The sequence below is a fragment of the Talpa occidentalis genome, unplaced genomic scaffold (assembly GCF_014898055.3).
Source record: "Talpa occidentalis isolate TD23 unplaced genomic scaffold, MPIMG_talOcc4v2.1 talOcc4.17, whole genome shotgun sequence".
NCBI lineage: Eukaryota > Metazoa > Chordata > Mammalia > Eulipotyphla > Talpidae > Talpa > Talpa occidentalis.
In genome coordinates this window covers 18,060,211-18,082,145 of record NW_023601754.1, presented here as the reverse complement: position 1 = coordinate 18,082,145, position 21,935 = coordinate 18,060,211, and the positions used below count along the sequence as shown (strand labels likewise).

The window sequence follows — 21,935 nt, the reverse complement described above, 5'->3', positions numbered from 1 at the left end:
GTTCAACTACCACCAGTGACTAAGCAAGACATGGTAGATGCAGACGACGGAATAGTATTTGGCAGTGAAAAGGATGGAACTACTCGCACAAAGTACAATGTGGATGAACCTCACAAACATTATGGTAGGCGAAGGCCACAGATGCAAAAGACATATTGCAGGATTCCTTTCATATGAAATGTCTAGAAAAAGGCAAATCTACAGGCACAGAAAGTAGAACAGCTACTGCTGGGGCTTGGGAGTGGCAACAGAGTGTAGCCGACAAGTAAACATCAGTCATCTTTGGGGATGACAGAAAAATTCTACAGCGGCACGCAGTGATGGTCACACAACTCTGTAAGCCTGCGAAAGTCACTGGATCACTTGGAGTAGGTGAATTTATTGCCATGAAAATAATGCTTCAAGTAAGGTATTAAAAAAAAATAATCCCCACCTAGCCAGGTGGAAGAGGACATCAGACAAAGACTCGCAATATGGCTTAGTGGTTAAGAGCACAGGTACTGCAGTCAGAGGACTTGAGTTCCAATCTGAGCTGCACTTCATCCACCCACCCACCCACCCCCCACCCATCCGTCCATCCACTCGCCCACTCACCCATCATCCATCCTCTTATCCACTTCTTCCCTCCAATCACCACTCGCCTCTTTCCATTCATTCACGCATACACCCATCCACTCAGTCACCCATCCATCCAATCACCCAACGCAATTTACTGGACCCAGCCCTTACAAAGTGTCAGGCACTGTATGAAGTCCCAAAGATACCCCTGGAGAGCAAGCGGAGCGCGCCTGCCCTCCTGAACTTAGTCTAGTACTCCCTCCCCGCTTTCCTCATCTGCCATGTGGACGGAATAACTAGTGTCGGAGGCTAGGCTCGCCGCCGTGCCTAGTCCATGAGCACGTATCCCATACAACGCGCCTAGCCCCGAGCCTGGCTAAACAGCTGTGATACTTACCAGCTACCGAGTCCTGGGAGTGAGAGGTGTGGAGCAGGCAGGACTTAGGAGGGCTCACAGCACCCGTGACTAAGCCCCCCCAGATCCCGAACAACAGAGCCACCGCCAGAGTCAGCAGGAAGCACCCGCTGCCTCCTCCCTTGCGCAAGAGCCAGTCACTCCATTGCCGTCCTCGCCCTCTGCTTGTCAGGGAGGGTTCGTTACCTGGGCAGCATCTGCCATCTCTCCGGTAACTGCTCCCAGAGCAGTGGCAACCACAGACACCCAGTTCTCCGGTAGGTCGCGGAAAGCAGAGCCTGTGGCTCCTTCACGGGAGACGAGCTGTCACTGGGGCCCTCGCTGGAGAGGCGTGACTCAGAAGGTGCTGGAAGCACGCCTCCTGATGATGAGGCTGCTGCTCCGCGGCTTGCCGCAGCCTCCGGGGCTCAGGCTCGCATACGCATGCTCCCCACCACCTGTCAGCGGAGGAGAGGCTGCTCGAGCCCCTGAGCGCGGGCTAGGGGGAGGGGCGCAGGCTCAGCTAGCCACAAGCCCTGGCTTTAAATTGCCTCGCGCTGCAGGATCCTGAGCTGTGCTGACCAGAACACAAGCCACCAGCCCTAGGTGGCCACTTTCATTTCACTGAATGAAAATGAAATACAACTGAAAAGGGAAGTCAAAGAGAAAGGTACTCAAATTCAGCTGGAGCGCCAGCCTGCTCCGCCCAGAGCAGCGCGCTTGGGAACCTGCTCCCAAGGTGTGAGAGTCGTGGGAACAAAAAAACCTCCGAACCATTACAAAAAAATTGGGTCACCAGTCCCACTAGCCACATGTCAGCCACTCGAGAACCCACATGGCCAGTGGTGGCCGGATGGGACGGTGCAGAGAGCAGCTCCATCACCACAGCAGCTTCTGCTGCGCGGGGCTGTTCTGAAGTCCTAGTGTCCTCTGTCACCACGGCTCCTCAGGACCATCTACGCTTGCTGCTTCTTCCCACCTCCCTTGCCAATGCTTCTCTGCCGGGGCTAGCACATATGGGGCCCCACCCCCACGTTGGTCCTCCAAGGTCTATAGGGCGGTGTCTCAAGTGTTCCCTGCACATCCGATTCCCACACCCAGGCCCTTGACTCGTCAGGGCTGTGGATGTCAGTCCTCGCCAGGAACTTCGCCATCTAACCCAGTGTGCTCCTAAGGGTCCCAACACTCAAATGAGGGGTGCTTTTGGCCTCCTCTTTAGTCCTCCTGAATGGCTCTGGTAGGGATGGCGAGGCATGAGGTGCGGCCTGACATCCACAGCCTTAGTGAGTCTTGATAGTGCGAGAAGGTCGAGGGCACCATCACTTTGCTTTCAGATACAACATCCAAAGACCCATCTGGCCCTCAATTCTTGGTCATTCAACCTGAAAGCTGCCCATCACCTTCCAGGGCCCCTCATAGACTCTACCAGGACCCTAGGTTGGCGAGTACAATTAGTAAACTGTTACCTGTTGGTCTAGCTGATTGACAGATTGGTTAATCAATGAACACCCTCCAGGGCCTCAGGGTCTTCAAGGTGAGCAGCCACCTGCTGCAGGCACTCTACAGAGGGGCCACAGTGGAGGAAAGGACCCTGAATGAGACACAATCCAGGCCCTGGCTCTGTGCTCTCTGGCTAGAGGGTAAGGTGGGTCTGAGCTCCCTCTAGCCAAACCACAAGGCCAGCAGTGCTGGCTGCCACTACCCAGAGCCTGCCATGCTCGGTAGTCATCCTGCATGGCAGCTCGGGCCTGGGACACTCGAGCCTAACAATGACTAATTTTGGAGAACAGTCCATAGACCCTGTGCTGGGCTTAAGCACTTTGTAGAAAATACAGCAACGTTTTTAGTCCCCACAGCCACTCAATAAGGTGAGTCGGGTAATCTGACTGTTCTATAGATGGGAAAACAGAGGCCGAGGGGGTTAGAGTGTATAGTAGAGAGAACCAGAGCTGGATTCGGACCCAGGCCCAGCATTGGATGCTGAGCACCTGACCAGCATGCTGCCAAGGGCTCTCCATGGACACTGCGCCTGCTCGATCGAGCTCCTGCTGAAACGCATGCGGAGTCCTTGAAATTGGAGAATTGGGTTTCGTCTCCTCACTACCCAGCAGTAGTGCCAGACAGGCTGAAGCAGGGCACCCAGCTGACATCCACCGGGAAAGCTGGGTCCTGGGGAGACAGCAATTTGTTTGAAAGAGAGGACAGGGCCTGAGCACTCAGACCCCTACGTGCCCACTGGAGGCGGTCTCCCTGCAGTCATTACTGCTTCCAAGGAAACAGTGGGAACTCGGGTGAATGTCCTGCTTCGCCGTCTCTGGGGCATCAGCTGGTTGCCTGGGCAACAATGCATCTGTTTGGTGAGGAGATGAACTGGCCTTGGTGCCAGGCTCCCAACTGGGGACCACATCTTACCTGGCACTTCGGGGCCCACTGTGACCTTGGCAAAATCCACTCATAACAGCGACCTGTTTGACGCACAGAATAGGGCACAAGGGACTGATGCCTTGCCTGAGGTCACACAGCTGGTGCTGTGGGCTAAACTGTGCCCCTCCACCCCCAATGATATAGCCAAGTCTTAACCCCTGGCATCTGCCTGACTATACTTGGAAACGGAGTCTTTGCGGATATATCCAGTTAAGGATGAGGCCAAAGTGGATTAGGTGGGCCGAGATCCTGATGACTAATGTCCTTATGAAAAGGCCACATGAAGCAAATACCTACCCTCGTGAGAAGGACAGTGAAGATGGAGACAGAGGGTGGAGCAGAGGGCTGTAGGGGAAGGTACACATGGGAAGTACATGGAAAAGTACCAACCGGAGTATCACTGGAGGGACGTGGCCTGCCAACACCTTGCTTTTGGACTCCTGGCTCCAGGACTATTGTTTTAAGTCCCCTAGTTTGTGCTGATTTGTTACAGCAATCCCAAGAAACAAATCTGTTTGGGAGCAAGGAGGGAAATGCCACCTTCCCCAGCCCTCTGGCCTTAGGCTCCAGCAGCCTCACTGTGGATCGTGCCCAGGGTCGGGCTGCAGGCGCTTCACAGCCTGACCACAGCACCATAAGGGGGCGGGGGGGGGGGCGGCGCGTGCTCCCACACAGCTGGGAAGAGGCAAAGCAAGGCCTGACAGAGGAAGCCTGGCTTCCAGTGGCTGTGCTTCAGCCATTCAGGCTGATGCTCCAACCTCTTACTTTCCAAGGGTGACAGGGCCAGTGTGTGAGAGCACATAGCACAATGTGCCCCTGAGCAAGCCTTGCCCAGCCTGTCCTCAAAATCTTTCTTGCTCCCTCCAGGGGCAAAAATATGGGTGTTCACTTTCCCTGTCTGTCCCAGCCTATGACCTGGTGCAGAAGCCCCTGGGCCTACCACCTTGGGAAAGGCTGAGTGGGAACTCCTGCCACCTGTACCGTCAATCACGTCACAAGAGTCACCTGGGGCACAGGGACGCTGCAGGGTAATTCCCAGGAGGACTCAGGCAGGACGTCAGCAAAGGATGGCCTAGGGGCCTTGGCAAAGAGCCACTGGCTCAGCCTCAGAGCAAACGGAGCTCCCTCTCTTGTATGAAGGTCACACACCCGCTGACAGCAGCCCCACCAGCCAGATGACAACCCAGGGCTTTCCACAGCCAGCACCATGCTCAGTGCTTGTCCTGAGACCACTGTTTCGGGGTTTGAAATCTTGCAATGCATCAGAAGCACTTGGAGGGCTGTCAGTATTCAACACCAGAATCCAAACTCAGGGCAATCTCATCACATGGGTGCAGGGAGGCAGGTAGGGTGGAGTCTGGGCATCCACATTTGGGGGAACATTGCTATATTTTAAACACCAATTAAGATATATTTAAATTCTAATAAGCAGCATTATTTGGAGTAGTCAAAAGGCAGACGCAGCCCAGGTGTCCATCAACAGATGAATGAACAAACGTGCAACAGACACACAATGGGACAGTACTCAGCCATAAAAAAGGAAGTTCTGACATCTGCTATAACATGGATGAAGGACATCAGGCTAAGTGAAATAAGCCAGCCACAAAAAGGCAAATACTTAAGATCCTACTCATGTGAGGGACAGAGAACATCAAATTCAGAGACAGAAGAGTGGGTGCCAGGCCCGGGGGAGGGGTCATTTGCTTGATCCGGACAGGGTTTCAATCAGGAAGATGGGTAAATTCTAGAGATGGATGGATGAATGGTGTTAAAGGTTTCCCAACAAAGTAAATGTATTTAATGCCACAGAACTGCACTTAAAAAATGGTTAAAATGGTACATTTCATGTTTATTTCACCATGATTTTTATGAAGATGTATTTGAAAGCCCCAGGTAAGAGTCAGCACTGCTGGTTCCATCCAAGGGACCCTGTAAATACCCAGGCAATGTGCACGTGTGAGGGTTTTTCCCTTCCCACATGAGGCTCAGCAGGGGCAGGAGGACCTCGGCTAAGAGGCACACTGAGAACAGACAGAAGAGATGGTGCCGTGTGAACACGGAGGCAGAGGCTGGGGGTATTCTACCACAGGCCAAAGAGCTGCGAGAACTGGAAAAGGGAGGAATGGAAGGGAAAAGTGGTCCTGCAGAGCTGGGAGAGTAAAGGTGTGAGGCTTTAAGCCACCCAGCTTGTGGGGTGTTACAGCCATCCCAACACAAGTGTGAACAGCCCCAGGAGGGAAATGCCACCTTTCCCAGCCCCCTGGCCTTGGGATCCAGCAGCCTCACTGTGGCACCCCCCAGCCTGACCACAGCACCCTAGGGAGGGTGGGGGCCTTCCATGCATGCTTAGCTCACCCAACACATCACACCTCCATGGCCCCCTTTTTACTTGCCTCCCCCACCAGCCCTGTAAGCTTGAGGGAACTTAGAGGCAAAGGCAAGGCCCGTTTTGTTTCTCAGGCATGCGCATTATAATGAACCAAGAGTGGACACATCTCCACCCGTATTTCTATTGTGCTACTTACAAGCTGTGCAGCCTCAGGCAAGTTATGCCACCTTTCTGCGCCTTAGCTTTCTCATCTGTAAATGGGGGATAGCTTTCTCATCTGTAAATGGGGGATAGCTTTCTCATCTGTAAAATGGGGGAACAGTAGCACCAGCTTCTCAAAACTGTTGACAAGAACGTGCTGTTTCTGGCTGAACATCCTGCAATGGTTAAGTGTTTGACCAATGGTGGCTATTGTGTGTGGCAGGACATGAGTTAAAGACAGTTAGCCTTTGAGAAAAATAAGGTCAACTAGAAAACCTCCTGAACGTTCGCCAATAGTGAAATTCTTAAACTGCAGCCGGAGGCAACGTGCAGCACCAGACAACAGCTGAAAAGGCGGAGAGTAAGAAGGGGCGCCACAGATTCCAGCCCCACGACACACTGCGGAGTGGAGAAGCCAAAGCACACAGCACACGGTGTGCACACACACACGTACACACTCACACATAATGCACGTATGTAGATGCAACACCCAGGGCGGGGGAGGGGAGGGTGTGCATCGGGCTGATGCAGGCTGTCCTCCTTGGAGAGGGAAGTGGCTTCAGGGAGGGCCAAGGGGGCTGAGGGGTAGCGGTTTTATCTGTCATGTGTTGTGCTGTTGCAGGAAGTCATATCCAAGTACAGGAGCTCCCCCCCCACCAGCCATGAGTGGAGGATTCATTCTAAGTCACCAGTGGAAGCCCCAAACAGCAGAAATCAGCGAACACTATAGAGTCTGTTATACATTGCCCCTATGGTAAAGCTTAATTTATCAATTAGGTACAGTGAGCAATTAACAGTAACTGTTAATAAAGTACAGCAATCCTAACAGTGTACTGTAATCAGGGTTATGGGAATGGGGTCTCTCTCAAAATATCTTAGTATAGGTAATATTTTTGAACTTTGGTTGTCTATGGGTAACTGAAATCCTATGTCCAAGTGATGGTGGGGGGTGGGGGTGGCACTGTGTTATACATTTAATTAAAAAAAGTAGAGGGAGGGCCTCCCCGGTGGCGCAGTGGTTGAGCGCTGGGTTGCAAAGCTGCCCGCAGCTTCTGCAGTGCCGGTTCGATCCCTGGCTGCCAGGTGAGGGTCCCACATGGCGCGCAGACCTCTCCTGCCGCCCGCTGCTCCCCTCAGCAGTGTACTTCGTCAGTCTGCCTGTTCTGCTCTCCACTCTGGCTCTGGTGAATTCTCTCACCCTCCTGCGCTTCTGACTGTACCCAGTGCTTGTATAAATAAACAAACAAATAAACAAACAAACAAACAAATAAATAAATAAAATATTTAAAAAAAAAAAAAAGTAGAGGGGAAAAAAGTCTCCAAAGCGTTCAGAAATTGGGATCATAGAGGTAGTATCCTCCCTTCCACAGAATTCACATGGGTCAGAATCCAAAGTCTTAAGGCTGAAAGGTTCCTGAAACCCTATTTTTTTGGACTTCTCAGTACCCAATAGATAATCTGATTTTTGAAATAATACCTGTTCACTGAAAAACTCTGCCAACCCTCATTTCCTGGGTTCTTTTTATGCCACGTGTGCATCTGCTCACACACACCGGTGTAGAAGTTATGGAATCTCAAGCCACAGCGTACATGCTTACTTGCCTTTTAATCTTGCCTTTGCACCCATCCTTGCCCCTTGAATCCATGCTACCATCAGGATCTTTTGGGGATCAGCAAGCCTTTTCTGTGCAAGGATAGATAGAACCCCGAGGCCTTTGTGCCACACAGCTCTGCAGTTGTAGTGTGAATGGATGGGGTGGTGCCCCCCCCCCACCATCCCTTTATTTACAAAGCAGGCAGCTGGCTGGAAAGCTTCCTCCACAGCCATGTATAATCAAGCATAAATATACACAGTGAGAATTTTGTGGTTCTCAGTTGTTTTATGAAAAGGGGAGCTCATTGAACAGAGGTTACTGCATCTTGCTTTTCTCTCTGCACACCTAGTAAGAAGTCACTGCAAATCAATCAGTATGGATCTTCCCATCTGTGTGTTTGTATAAGCCACCCCAATGTCATTGGGCCAAGGTAGCATATGCATTTAGAAGATGAAGCAAACAGAAGTTCCCCTGCCTGACCTCAGCCCTGTCTGTCAAATGCTCTCAGTGACCCTCCTGGCAGCGGCCAACAGTTGCTGTGACCACTCGACCTCAGTGGCAAGGTGTCCCCCTCCTGCCTGGGCAGCTGGTCCTTCCCAGGCTGTGCTGCGTTGAAGAGGTCCTCCTGGGGAAGCTCCCTGGTCCAGAACCCCAGGAACTGCAAGAGCACTGCCCACCCATCCTGCCTGGGCTTTCAAGGCATGGGGGAGGTGCACCTTTATAAATGTTTAGGAAAAGGCTTTACTGGTGCAGGAGCCCCGTGCAAAAGCTAGAGCAGATCCAAAAGACAGCAGCAGGGGCTTGTGTAAATCGTTACTGGGAGAGGCCATTTTCTAAGTTAAAGCACCCCACCCCAATTAGCAGCAACCCACCAGATAAATTCAAAATGCCTCTGCTGTGTGGGAGGTATTGCCCCAGTGACTGTGGCTCCTTGGAAAGGCAGAGGACAGAGGGCTGCTTCCTTGGGGCCTGATAAAGGGAAGCCTCAATCCCAAATAAGGATTTCCCTCACTCAGCTTCAAGACAGTAGCAGCTCAATGGAGCTTCCCAAGTTTATTTTACTAAGAACTTTATCTAGGGCTCGTGTCACTTCAAAGGACTGTTCAGATGATCTGTTCATCCCTTTGTTTGGGAAGTCCCCATTCCCGGTTGGGCGGCCTCTTACGAAGGGCCTGAATTTAAAGCGCCCTGGAAAAAAGGACCCAGCTGTCTGGTAATTTAATTTACAGCTGATCTCCAATGTGCGTGTCCAGACGGGTGACCCGAGGCAGGGGTGGGCTACACATGACTTCCCAAGGAGGGGGTCTTGTGGAGAGGCAGGCATGACAAGGAGGAGGGCCCCTCAGACCGGCAGGCTGAGCACACTGCTGGCCAGGGGGAAGTCCAGGACAGAGCCCAGGAGCAGGACTTGGAGGGTACTGGTGGTGGCGAATTCTAAGCCACCAGCACGAGTACAGTGGATGCCGGCAGAGCGATGCAAATGCCCCAGATGCTGTCAGTCTGCATTGCCAGCTCTCAGCAACAGGGCCTCGGGACACAGAAGGAGTCCTGGACTGGGCCTGGATTTCAGCTTGACACATGGGAAAGTTATTTAATGCCACACTCAGTTTTCTCATCTGTAAAATGGGGAGCTGATCCCTAAACAGGTTAATACAGATGAAGCAGATGGAAAATAGCTGTTTAGCAAATGCCTGAGCTTCTTTCCACTTCTTTCATGCTACTGCAGCGGCTCTCAAACTGTGGTCCTAGACAGCTGGGGGTTGTCAAGATTATGAGACAGAGATTTGTACTTCTAGTAAGTTTCCAGGTAAAACTTACTAGATGCTGCTGGTCCAGGAACCCTCCTTTGAGAACCCCTGAACTACTGGCTCACACTCTCAGGGTCTGTTATGGCTGGGAGGAGCATACGACCATCCTAGTGGTGAATTCAACACTGACAATGTTGACAAAGGCTTTGCAAGCCCATGAACGCCAAAGGGCTGCTTGTGTCTGCCGTCATTGGCCAAAGCTGAAGTGGCCCCTGACCTCCTGGGTGTGATTTTTAGGGTCCACACCCTCTCTGGCATCTGTTCCAGCACAGAGGTCACACTCACAGTTGCCCCTGTCTGCCAAAGGGTCTTATCTAGGCATCTGCCTGGCCCCTCCAGCAAAGGCGGCCTCGGATACATTTTAGGGTTTTCTGTGACATTGTCTGGCTCTAAGAGGACATGGGGTTGCCCAGGGGGTGGGGTCTGGGTGACAGTCACTGGGCTGCAGAGGGTTTGCCCTCTCCTCCTGGTCAATTAGCCTCTGTCCCCAACACCTTTCCATTCAGAAGGTTGAGCTGGTGCCCCGCTGGGTATCTCCTGATCACCAAGAGAGGTGAGGACCTAATTCCTCTGTGGGGACAGGCGGGAACTGCTCTTTTCAGAGTCTGTTTGGCCTAGTCTCCAAGACAACAGGAGCCTGGGAGGCAAACACAGATAGTAGTCACCTTCCCTCGCAGGCTACACCACCTGCCTCAGACCCACTTGAGCTGACCAGCTTCCCTACCTGGGGGGCTTGATGCTCCCCAGCTGGCTGAGAATGGGACCCACTGCAGATGGCAGCAGAACAAAAGGGCTGGCTAGTCAAGACATGGCTTCACATTTATCTTTTCAACGAGAGAGAGAGAGAGAGAGAGAGAGAGAGAGAGAGAGAGAGAGAGAGAGAATTCTGCCTTAACGGGCAGAAAATAAGTTCACCCGCAAACCATTTACGTGAAAAAACTTCCTTGTATGGCTCAGTGACTCATCAGCCCCCATCAAAGCATGCGTGGGATGACATGCTGAGGCGCTGGTCCCCCTTCCTTGTCTGGGAAAAAACAACAACCCACAGACCGCACTTCTTTTGGGCTGTCTTGAGAGCCGCTGTCCCGTGCTATGCCAGAAGTCCAGGGTCACCCTTCACACAGGACAGGTGGGGTAGCCTGGATGTCCCCAAGGCCCAGGCCGGCCCTCTGGCCAGGGGGCCTGGTGCTGGGACAGGGTGACAGTCCAGCACCTCTACTCCATTCAGCTGCCGGCTCCAGGTTGTGGTACGGGCTCCAAAACAGGCAGGGTAGGTAGCAAAGGCCTAGGGCTGCATCTGCTCATTGGAAGTAGGTGCCCCCCCCCACCCTGGGCCTCCTGGTCCTTTCTCGCAAAAACCTAGTTCCCCCAGGTGTGTTTTGTTGGAAGCTTTAAACCCCATCCAGCTTGACCCTCCTCTGAACAGAAGTTGATTGTGTGTGCTGTGGAGATGGCCACCGTAGACCACTAGAGGAAAAAGAAGCAAGGATCAGTGTGGGCAGTAAAACCTGTGGTGTTTCAAAAGCAATATCCACACAAACCCCGAAAGGCGCTCTGGGACTAACATGGCTGCCTCAGGAAAACCGGCTTGGAGGAGGGGGTGGCTTGTCTGCTACATTTCTCTGTGTTTTCAAGCTCTCTCTCTTAAGTGTTAACAGCAGCTATCTGGACAGTGAGGGACTGACTGGAAAGGGGGGCATTTCCTGGGGTGATAGGGAGTTGGGTGGTTATTCAGGAGAATGCCATGTACTTTTTTATATGTAAATTCTTCCTCTACTTGATAAAATCTACAATGCGTTAACAGGTTTATGGATGGTGGGGATTTTTTTTTTTTTTTTTAGTTTTTTTTTTTGTCCTTTTCAGTATTAAAAAGTCTAATAAGTGTGATTTTTTAAAAAAAATTATTTATTTATAGAAGAACTGGGGTATAGTCAGAGGCGCGGGAGGGTGAGAGAATTCGCCAGAGACAGAGCGGGGAGCAGAACAGGCAGACAGACCGAAGACACTGCTGAGGGGAAGCAGGCAAGGCAGGAGAGGTCTGCTGCACCGTGTGGTTATCTTGCTGGCCGGCCAGGAATCGAACCCGCGCCGCAGAGGCTGCAGACAGCTTCTGCAGGGCAGTGCTCAACCCGCTGCGCCACAGGGGAGGCCCGATAAGTGTGATTTCTAAGTGTCCTGTGCTTTAGACCTCTGGGAAGCTGCTGATGGGTGTATGAACTGGTACAACCACCTTGGAAAGCTGTGGGCCATGCTTGCCCTAAGACCTAGCCATTGAACTCCTAAGTGCACACTCTGCAGGGTGTGAACAGCTGCTCACCACAGGGCCTCAACGGGAAGCAGTTATCCAGAGCAGTAAGCAAACTAACAGCCAACGGGATGTATAGATTGTATCACACATGACACCACAAGAAATCTTATCAACTCAATTTGAAGCCAAGGGGTCAAACACCATAGAGTTCCAGCTATATGATTCTATTTATATCAAGTTCAGATTTATGCAAACAGATCTAAGAGCTGGATGGCAGGATGGTGGTCTCCTGTGGGGAGGGCTGGGGGGTGTGTAGGGACTGGTGCCTGAGGGGGCATCAGAAGGTTTCTCAACCTGGGTGTTGGTTACTGGGATTAAACCTGTGGGGAATTCTGAGAATTCATCTAGCACTACCCTATATGTGTATTATCCTTCATAGAAGTTTATTAAAACAAGCAAACAAACAAACGAAAAACCAGAATGCGCTGTGTCTAACCCAGGGAGCACCAGTTGGGAAAAATGGAGACACACTGTTGGCCCTTCTCTGCTTGGGTGGGCTCAGCCACAGGGCTGCCCTCCTTCCATGCCCCACCCTCTCCTGGAGCTGCCTCCCTCTGAAAGAAGCCAAAAGGCCCCCCCCCAGGCAGGAGGCTGGCTGGGAGACCCCACCCTGGGCTCAGGTGCAGCTCACCAGGTCTACCTTTGAGGTTGGGACCAGTGCTCCCCCTTCAAGAGCAATTTCATCAAACCTAGAGATTTCAAGAGATCACACACAGAGTCCCCCAGAATAGCTCTTCACATTAGTAGGTATCTAATTGTTCTCTCTCTCAACTGGAAAGTCCACAGGAGTTCAGCTCTCCTCCCCAAGGTTGCACAGCCCTCTGCCACTTGTTAGTTTCAATCCCTGAAGTTCCCCTTGTTATTAGTTACAGGGTTCCCGATGACCCACTGGGGCTGGAGCTGGGAGGCACTAGAGACTGTGGCCCTCCCAGGGGGACCAGCAGCCTGAGCCCCAGGGACCTCCCCTGGGTTCTGCTGAGCACTAGAACTGGAGAAGTGGCCTGGATGGCCGGCTCTGTAAGGGGCTCTGTTCTTGGGCTCAGCGCATCAACACCACTGGCTGTACCTCCCTCAGAGGACCCCCTCCTGAAGTCTTGGACAGAGAAGGGCCCCCTGCCTGGAAGGGAAAGTCCCTCCTTACACAGTTCTCCACAGAATCCCTCTGATCCCCTCTTAGGAGGCCACAAAGCCCTCTTTGACCAAGTGCCAGAAAATTAATCTGAACAGAACTGCTGCCGTTTCAACCTGGCTGATGCAGACCTGTGGCCAAGGGTTGTACGAGGACTGCGGGAAACTCCTGCCCACTATCCTACCTCCCTATCCTAACTTCCTTCTCAGGGGCAAGACACTTGACATTATGACATCCCAGGCAGAGGAGAACTGGACAAAGGGAAGCTTGATAAGGATCCCAAGAACAAGTCCAAAGTGGCACTGGTCAGAGCCCTAGGGACTGGACAGGGATTCCCAATGGCACTCAATGCTCCACAGGTTCAAAGGGTCACTAAAGTAGGGTGGCAGGAACCTCTCACTCCCTCTGTTACCTCAGGTCAACTGGCAGGGCTATGCAGAGAAGAATTCAGCCTCAGGGGGAAAACGTTCAGTGATTGATTAGTGATGCCTACATGGGCTCACAGGAGGTTGGTGGCATGCATGCTAGGCATGCGCCTCCCTTCTTCTAGACCTGTTTTCTAGAACCACTACACAGAGGAAAACAGTTACCTTGATCATTAAAGAAGAGTAAAAATCACCACTGATCCAGTACTTATTCACATGGCAAATGACTATTAACCCATTTAATCTCCCTCAAGAGCCTAATGAGCATGGTCTTAATATGAGTTGCATTTTATTTGGGAGGAAAAGGAGACCCAGACAGGAAAGTAACTAGACCAAGTTCACACTGCCTGTGGGTGGTGGAGCCAGGTTTTGTTCCAGGTGGTCTGGTACATCCCCTTTTAAGCATTGCAGAAACTACTCTCTGGAGAACAAAATGGCAAAATGTGGTTAAGACCAATCAGAAACATCCGTAGTCTCTGCTCAGGAACCACTGTTTTGGAAATCTGCCCTACAAAAGTAATTCAAAAAGAGTAAAAGCTTGCATAGTCCCAACATGCAATTGAGAAAAACAGATAGCCTTCAAGGCCAACTGGAGTGAGCCCTTTGGCAAATGATCCACAACCTTTGCACGTAGGCCCACACACAGGCTTTAAACCAGCCAACAGGATGGTTGTGCCCCTGCCTGGGTCAGATAGAGGAAGCTGGGAATGGCACTGGTAAGAGGGACTCAGCCATAGGGTCAGGAACACAGGAGCGGAGCAGCAAGAGTGGAGCAGCTGTCATTATTGATGTGGTTGTTGAGTTGTTTTCATGATTGTTATAAAAAGGCAGAGCAAGACAGGGGAGGGAGACAAGGGGGGAGAGTGGTGAGGTGCTGAGGAAGTGGTGAAGGGTGACACAGGGGTCATTATCTTCCCAGCAGACAAAAGGTCATCCTGGTCAGAGTGGTGAGCGCTGCCAGGGCTACACCGGCAGCCAGCACAAAGCGGAGTCAGGGGGAAGGCCAGGCCTCGGTGCTGGAGAGGATGCGGCTCGGCAGGTGTGAATTTGGGAAAGATGTGGAAGCTGGTTGGTGCTGAGCTTGAGCTTACAGAGCCTGTACACAGGTGGTTTGACAGACGGCTGTGCACAGAGGGGACAGGTAGGGCCAACAGTTCCTGGCCAGAGTTACAGGGGTGCCAAGTCAGAGTGAGAGCACAGGGCCCTTGTGGAGAGGCCCGTGAGACTTGAGAAAAGCATAAAGCTCTCATGAAATGCCTCAAGACACAAAAACACCAAGGTCATCCACATGCGAGTCACAAGAACAGAAGGAAATGAGGAGGTGAATAGGAAGCACGAGCTCCCAAGTGTGGGGACCCATCACACGTGGATGTGGGTGCACACATACCCACATTCCTAGGGATCCAGTTCCCAAGTTCTGACTCTGCCAGACTTGTGGTCAAACCTCAGCTCTGCCATGTTAACAGTTGTGTGACCTTGAGCAAATGGTTTGACCATCATGTGGATCGACACATCTGTGACGGGAGGACAGGGAGCACCAGGCCTGTCACAGGGCTGAGCATTCAATGGGGTGCTGGGACCAGACACTGGCACCCCATCGTGGGTGGTGACAGCCACCTGCGGCTCTATGCAGAGGGAAGGTCGAAGGTTTTGAGGCTGATTTGCACTGGGATAGAGTGGGGAGTTCAGAGTCCACAGCTGCCGGACTAGAAGAGGTCCTCCCACCCTCCTTGGCTCCCAGGCCATGAGGAGAGAGGGCAGTGGGTGCAGGAGGAGGTCAGGGTTAGGGTGGCCACACCTCCTGGAGGGCCTCATCCTCCCCCAGCATCCCTCCCCCAGGAAAGAGCCATCAATGCACAAGGGTCTTTTGTCTCTCTAAACAGACTCCCCAGGAATCCTGGCACCAGCCTCCTATGCAGGGATGAGGTTAAAGGATCCAGCCTTCCCAGGGGAGGCCCAAGGAAGACAGCCTAGGCTTCCGGACCTAAGCCTCTGGTTATTCCCCTGTGCATTGGGCACCCTGAGTCTGACTGTGCCTGGGTGTGGGCTCTGCCCACAGAACAGGCTTCCCTGCTGTGGGGGGCAGGGAGGGTCAGCAGAGGCCTGTTAAGGAAGTTGGGAGGGGCTGCATGTGACGGTTGACACTACACAGTGCTCACTCTCACTCCCGCAGGGACTTGCTGGTGCTCCAGGGGCAACAGCAATGTCCATGACAACAAAGTTCCGATCCACCCCAGTTCACGGAAGAGAAACTTGGCACCCAAAGTAACGCACCCCAGGCACAACACACCCAGAACGGGCACATTCACAGGCACACACCACACTCCCATCCCCTACACTGTCCAGAGGAGGCAGGGCCCTAGACAGGGGAGACTCCGAGGCTGCGGCCATCCAGGGAGGGCCAGGGCAGGCGGCCAGAGAGGACGCAGACCTGGGCTGGGCTGCTCCCGGAGCCCAGCATGTCCCCGTGCTGCAGCCTCGAACAGGAGCCAGGCCAGCCCCTTGGGTCCCCTGCAGCTGCTTCTGGCCCCCAGCACTTGGTTCGTCCCCTTGGCCGCTCTCAGTATGAGTAGTGTCCCGGCATCCCCTGGGACAAAATCATCTTGGTTTTCAAGACTTCTGTGCAACGGCCTGAGGAACTCCACTCAGGAAGTGAAATGGCCCCTGTTCAGAGCTGCAGGCACCGCCAGTGCTGGCTATTCAAAGAAGGTGTGGCTTTTGTCCTAAGGTTCCTTGCTGAGCCTGGGGTGTGATTCCCAGGAGGGCCTCAGGGCCTGTCGACTTCCCTGTCCACCCAAACACGCCTGTCCCTCACGGCCCTGTACACACAAGCAGGCCTGTCCTCGCAGGACCTGGCCTCTGAGGTGCATCGCTGAGTCAGAGATGAAGCCTCATTAACTCAGTACAACTGTTTATGCTTCCATACTCCCAGGAATTGGCCCCAGGGGCCGAACCACCAAAACCAAACAGGGCTAGCCTCCCCAGGGAGCCCTCAGGATAGCGTGCTGCTCCAGTTGAGCTGGGAAGGAAGAGCAGGGCTGCCCAGAGAGAGGTGCAGGAAGGGGCGGCAGGGGCTGGGGTGTGAGGGTCAAACCCCACTGCTCTTCTGGGTGGTCTTGGCACCTTAGACAAGTGACTCAAATCTCTTCACCTACTGAAGTCGTTGACAACAAAACCTGTTGGGTGAGATGAGACCATGCTTAAACGGTGCCCAGCACAGAGGAAATGCCCAGTGGGGCTGTTAAGGCACGAGAACCACTGGAATTCTGATAGAGGCCATTCAGACAGGCAGAAGCCCCGGATGGAAGAGACAGTGAGAGCAACACAATGTAAGGTGGACTCCTGCAGACCCTGCAGGGTCCCACAGCACTACGTGAGGCAGATCCCACACTTCTCAACCCTTTTTTCATGAGTTCCCCCCCAACCACTGACCCCCACCACTCCCCACATTCCCCCCTTATTTGCCCTCCTCCCTCCTCCCTTTGAGATGAAATACTGAATAAGATTTCTTTGAGTAGGGTTGAACTTTGGAAGACCACATGCTATTGTAATAACTTCGGGTTTTTAAAGAACCAATTCTGGCTCCCTCAGGGGCGACAAGGTCCCTGTTGAGAATGCCCTAGAGACGCCAACACAGCTTGATCAAAACGCAATCCACAGGAACACAGTCTCCGAGAGGCAGCATCCGTCACAATGGAAGCCTGGGCTCTGTACGTGCGCCGCAGCCACAACATGCAAATATACATTGGGGATAACATGACAAGCTTTAAAGAATTAAAAAATTGAAGCTGAGGTTGTGGGATTTCTCAAGTCCTTAATTTTGATGTTCTATTGACTTTTTTTTTCCAGTTACAGAAAAGCCAAAAGGAAAGACTCATCATGGTTGGTTGTAAATAAGGAGAGTGGCTGTATCGGGAGAAGCAGAGGGTCACAGCCTGAGTGGGCTAAAGAGTCCAAAGCTCAGACTAGGGCCCATCTGGGTTAAACAGGAGCAGGGCAGCCCCACAGATCCACATTGAGATCTGCTGTGTGACAATGGGCCAGTCACTAGACCTCCCTGAGCCTCAGTTCCCTTACTAACTGAATGACAGTGAACAGGAAAGTGCCTAGCCATGCCTGGTGTTTTGCAGATACTCAATAATTACACGTGAATTAAAGAACACTTGCTATGCCACAGACGTGGCAGTTATAGAACCAAAATTCGAATCCTGGCCCTTCAGCTTCTTTTGTTATTGGGCAGTTACTCCAAAACACCTAATGAATGCTTCCTTGCCATTTAATAGGAAGGAGAGCATGCCTCCACCAGTCTCAACCAAACTGGGTGGCGAAGTCACAGGTACAAAGTCAAGTTGCCAACGCAAGCTACACTGCCACCTGGTGGCAGCATACCTAAATTATGGGTGGGGTGCAAAAGTCAAAAGGGAAAAACTGTCGTATCTTACCTGTGCTATAGGTCACAAGCTAATGCTTCTATAGTAAGAACAAAGTCACCCTCTCACCAGGCAAAAGGGCCAGCACACTGCACACTGCCTGGCACCTACCAGTCCCTGACACCCCTTTCTTGGGTTTCCTGGATGCTTTCGTTTCTTAAAATTTAACTGATTAGCAACACTGTTTACAATGGCTAAGCTTTGGAAACAACCCAAATGCCCCAAAATAGATGACTGGATCAAGAAGATGTGGTACATATACACCATGGAATATTACTCAGCATTCAAAAAAGATAAGCACATGCAATTTGCAGCAACATGGATGGCGCTGGAAGGGATCATGCTCAGCGAAATAAGCCAGAAAGAAAAAGAAAAATACCGGATGGTCTCACTCATAGCAGGAATCTAGAAAACTTAAATAAGGGACCGGGAAAATGAATAACTAGAAGAAAGTGAAAATCAAAATAAAAAAAAAAAATCTATGAACCAGAGACACTTATGGGGGGCGGGAGGCGGGGAGGGGAGGGATTGGGGTCAAAATAAGGGGGTTGTAATTGTATGGGGAATATAAAAATAAAATCTATTTTTAAAAAATAAAAAATAAAATTTAACTGATCAAATTTCACAACTAACCAAATGGAATGCCCCTAAAATGATGTGCTGATATCTAGGTCTTCATGAGACTGACAGAAGCCCAGGGATCCCTGATTCTGTGTTTGCTCAGTGAAGTATTGTTTCCTCCTATGCAATCCATTACAAGTTTGTAACTTTTAAAACATATTTCCAGTTGATGACTCCCAAAATACAACTTTCTACGCCCACCATCTCAATCACCCTTTACATGTTCCCATGGGCCATGGCAACCAGGAAGGCAGAGAGCAGAGCTCTCTGGAGCCCCGCTGGGGACAGCCTCCCCTGCTTGACACTGATCTTGGTCACCTTTCCAATGAGTTATTTTTCCCAGCCTGCCAGGTAGGCAATGCTCCAAGTCAATTTGGCCCCTTCCTGAGCTAAGAAACAGGCAAGACAATCGCTCATGGAGGACTCACATGGGGAACACATTCAGAGAGAAGGGGGCAGACTAAGCAGCTGTTGTCCACGGCAATGAAATGGCCTCTTCTTTCAGGCAGTCTTCCCTGACCACCACCACTGCATTTTCCTCCCTTCCACTCAACTACTCTGACATTTAACTCCCAGATGGCCCCCAGTAGGTCTTGATGTATGTCTTGCCTGTCCAAGGATACTCCTGGCCATAGAGAATTAGGCATTAGGCACAAATTCCCTGCAGAAATTGAGTTCTCACATCACCTACTGATTCCACGGGCAGGCATGCGCTACCTCACCTTTGGAGCCTACATACTTTCCGAAGGACATGGATTTGTATCTTGCCTCGGCCCTGTACCAGCCATGGGCATGTGAGCTCCAGGCTGAGCTTCATCTTCCCCGTATGGAATGAGAGCCTTACAGGGCACTGGTGAGGGCAAGCCTCCTCCAGCGCCGACATACAGCAGGGCATGATAAATTCTAGTTCTTTCCCTGAGCAGTCTTAATGCTTTGCCTCTGGGGACAAAGCGAGGGGACCGGCAGCTGTCTGGAAAGGGGAGGCCTTCTTTGGGACCAGGATTCAATTTTCTGGGGTTGTAGTTCTGTCTTCCATCTAGCTGTGACAAGGGTCCCCCCACCTCCCAAACAGAAGAGGAATTTGGAGTGTCCCTTGGTCAGCCCAAAGTGGACCATGGCCCTAAACCCTGTCCAGGGCAGGCCGCTCCTCCTCCAAGGCTCTCCAGCTTACTGTGAAGGTCACACCAGCCACTCCCTGCTGGCTCCATGAGGCTGCAGGCCTGTCACGGCTTGTCCTCACTCAAAGATGAGCAGGCAGGAGAGACAGGGAGGCAAGGGGAGAGGAGAAGCTACCTGTACCCTCCCTGTACGGAGAACGTGGGTTCCTGGGGGTGCTGGGAGGGCCCTTCTCAACTGGTGTGGTCCCTGGGCCTTAAAGTGATCAGTGGGAGACTAATTTCCTGCATGTGCCAAGGGGTTCTGCACCATCCAAAGCAGAGCTGAACTGGCCAAAGAACGGGGCAACAGAAAGGAGGTGAAGGCCAAGGAAATGGTGGCTTTGGAATCTCTGGTAAATGTCCCTTTGGTACCATCCTCAAAAGTTACCTTCACCCCAACATCTTGAGCCCCCAGCCCTGCCTCCCCCAGCTCCTCATGTAATAGCACGGCAGCTGTAAGGCTCATGAGCAACAAACAGAGCCAAGCAGCAGACCTCAGGGCGCTGGGGCACCCAAGAAGCAGTAGGCTTTGAGCACACGGCTGCCCTAAGCCCAGAGCAAGCGAGTTGGGACTTACCTTCCACTGCAGGGAATGGAACCACTGGTCTCGCAGGTAGCTGTTGGCAGCCTACAATGACAAGAACAGGACAACAAGGCCTGGTCACTGGCTGGAACATTTCAGAGCATTTTTCAGATTGGCCCGTGAGCCCCAGCCTGCTCTTTCCTATGGGGGGCTGCCCTGTTTCTCTGCCTGACCTTAAGAGGGGACTTGCTGAGCTGAATACATTGTGTGCAAAACCAACATGGAAGGGGCAACCAGGGGGCTCCTCTGGCACAAGACACCACCACCCACTTTTATGTTACTGGGTGTGCTGACTAGCAGAGCTTTATCTGCACACAAATCATTAGGTGGCAGAGGGCCAGGTGAACGGGGAAGAGGCTTCATGATGGTGGGCGCTGTCTGGGTGTCTCCCATGTGCCACTCACTGCTGTTGGTGTTTATTTTCCACACCTTCTCCCGTCAGCCCTCACACAGCCCTGTGAGGTGGGTTCCACAGTGCCCATTTCACAGAGGGAGACACCAAGACCTCAAGATCTCACCGCCTCCTACCAACTGCAGAAAGTCACGGTGGGAAGCTCCCAGCCTTGAACTCAGGCAGAGCCAAGTTAAAAATCACAGTGGGGAGGAAAGCTTTTGGCAATCCATGCCACCCTAACCTGGAGACCGGGCAACTCAGTCTCGATGTCCTCATCTATAAAATGGAGACACTAAGCCCAATCCAGCAGGGGTGCCACTCAGCAGTTGGCCAGAGATGCAGATGCCATTACTCCTGTTCTCCCCGCATCACCCCAGATTCCACTCGGGGGAGACGTGAGCCCAGGAAGCCTCTGCTGACTCCAAGATGGCTCCTGTGGCTCTCAGCCCTGGTTCTAGCAGATTTACTGATGGGGAGGGCAACGTTTACCATATACCTGATAAGCACCGGATACAGTGCTAGGCCCTATGTGTGGGCCGGCTCCTTCTGCTTTGCCAGCCACCTTGTGAAGCTGGTACCACCAGCATGGTGAGCCCTGCAGTGCCAAAAAAGAAACCAAGGCCCACCCGGGAGGTATCACCTTTCTCACCTTCCTCATAGGCAGCAGGCATGAGCACAGGGCTGGAGCCCAGGAAGTCTGGCTCACATGCTTCAGGCATCTCAACACTCCCACTGACCTCTCCCAAGGGTGGGCCAGCAGCATCCATCCTGCCTGGCCCCAAAGCCCTCTGTTCCATAGGACCCTGATTCTGATGGCAAAGGGACCTCATAAAGGCCAGTGCTCCTCTCCAAGCACAGCGTCTGCTTCTTGTCTCCCCCCATACAACCACACTCATCCATGCCAGTGCACAACCTGGAGTTTCCCTCATTCGAGGAGACCTCGGTCTTACAGATTACCACCCCTGTCGTCGCACCCACATCAGCCATGAAACACCAGACGCTCTCCAGCATCTGGGGAAATCTCCGACTTCAATAAATGCACCAGTCCTGCCCGTGGCCAGCACGTTGGGAACCGGCTGGGTGGGGGGTTCAGAGACTCGATTCAGACCCTGAGCAGACCACTAGCCCCTGGGGCCAGGCTGCGTGGGCCTGTGCCCTGAGTGGGGCGCAGTCTGGAGGACGCCCCCAGCAAATCACCGCGATATTGCACGGGGAGTCTCAACAGGTGGGTTCAAGTCCCAGCTCCACCAGGGGCTAGTCATGTGATCCAGAGCATGTTCCCTGATGACACTACACTAGTGTCACCTGCCTGGGGTGGTGAGGGCAGTGGCGAGTCTGTTGTTTGCACCCGGAGGGCCCACAGCTGGGTCACCTCCTGTCAGTGCTGACCTAGCTCTGTGGTCTCATGATGATTCTTGTTCATTAGGATGAAGAATATATTCCGTGCTCAGGGAGACGGGTGATCCCAAACAATGAGATAATCCATGTAAAGTGCTTACTCAGCGCAGCGCCGGCCACACGCGTACTCTGGACAAGCAGTGTGCAGTTCCAGCGGCAGCCACAGCCCGGTGTGCTGACA

General features: G+C 52.5%; 1 protein-coding gene across 2 annotated transcripts in view; it reads right to left on the bottom strand.

Moving 5' to 3' along the window:
• Window positions 1-21,935, bottom strand: part of CMIP (c-Maf inducing protein) — a 198,206-nt gene that overhangs the window by 46,909 nt on the left and 129,362 nt on the right. For both annotated transcript variants that reach the window (XM_054697019.1, XM_037516223.2), the window contains one exon: window positions 19,957-20,007. In XM_054697019.1, coding sequence (XP_054552994.1) covers window positions 19,957-20,007 — 51 coding nt within the window. The remainder of the gene's footprint in view (window positions 1-19,956; window positions 20,008-21,935) is intronic.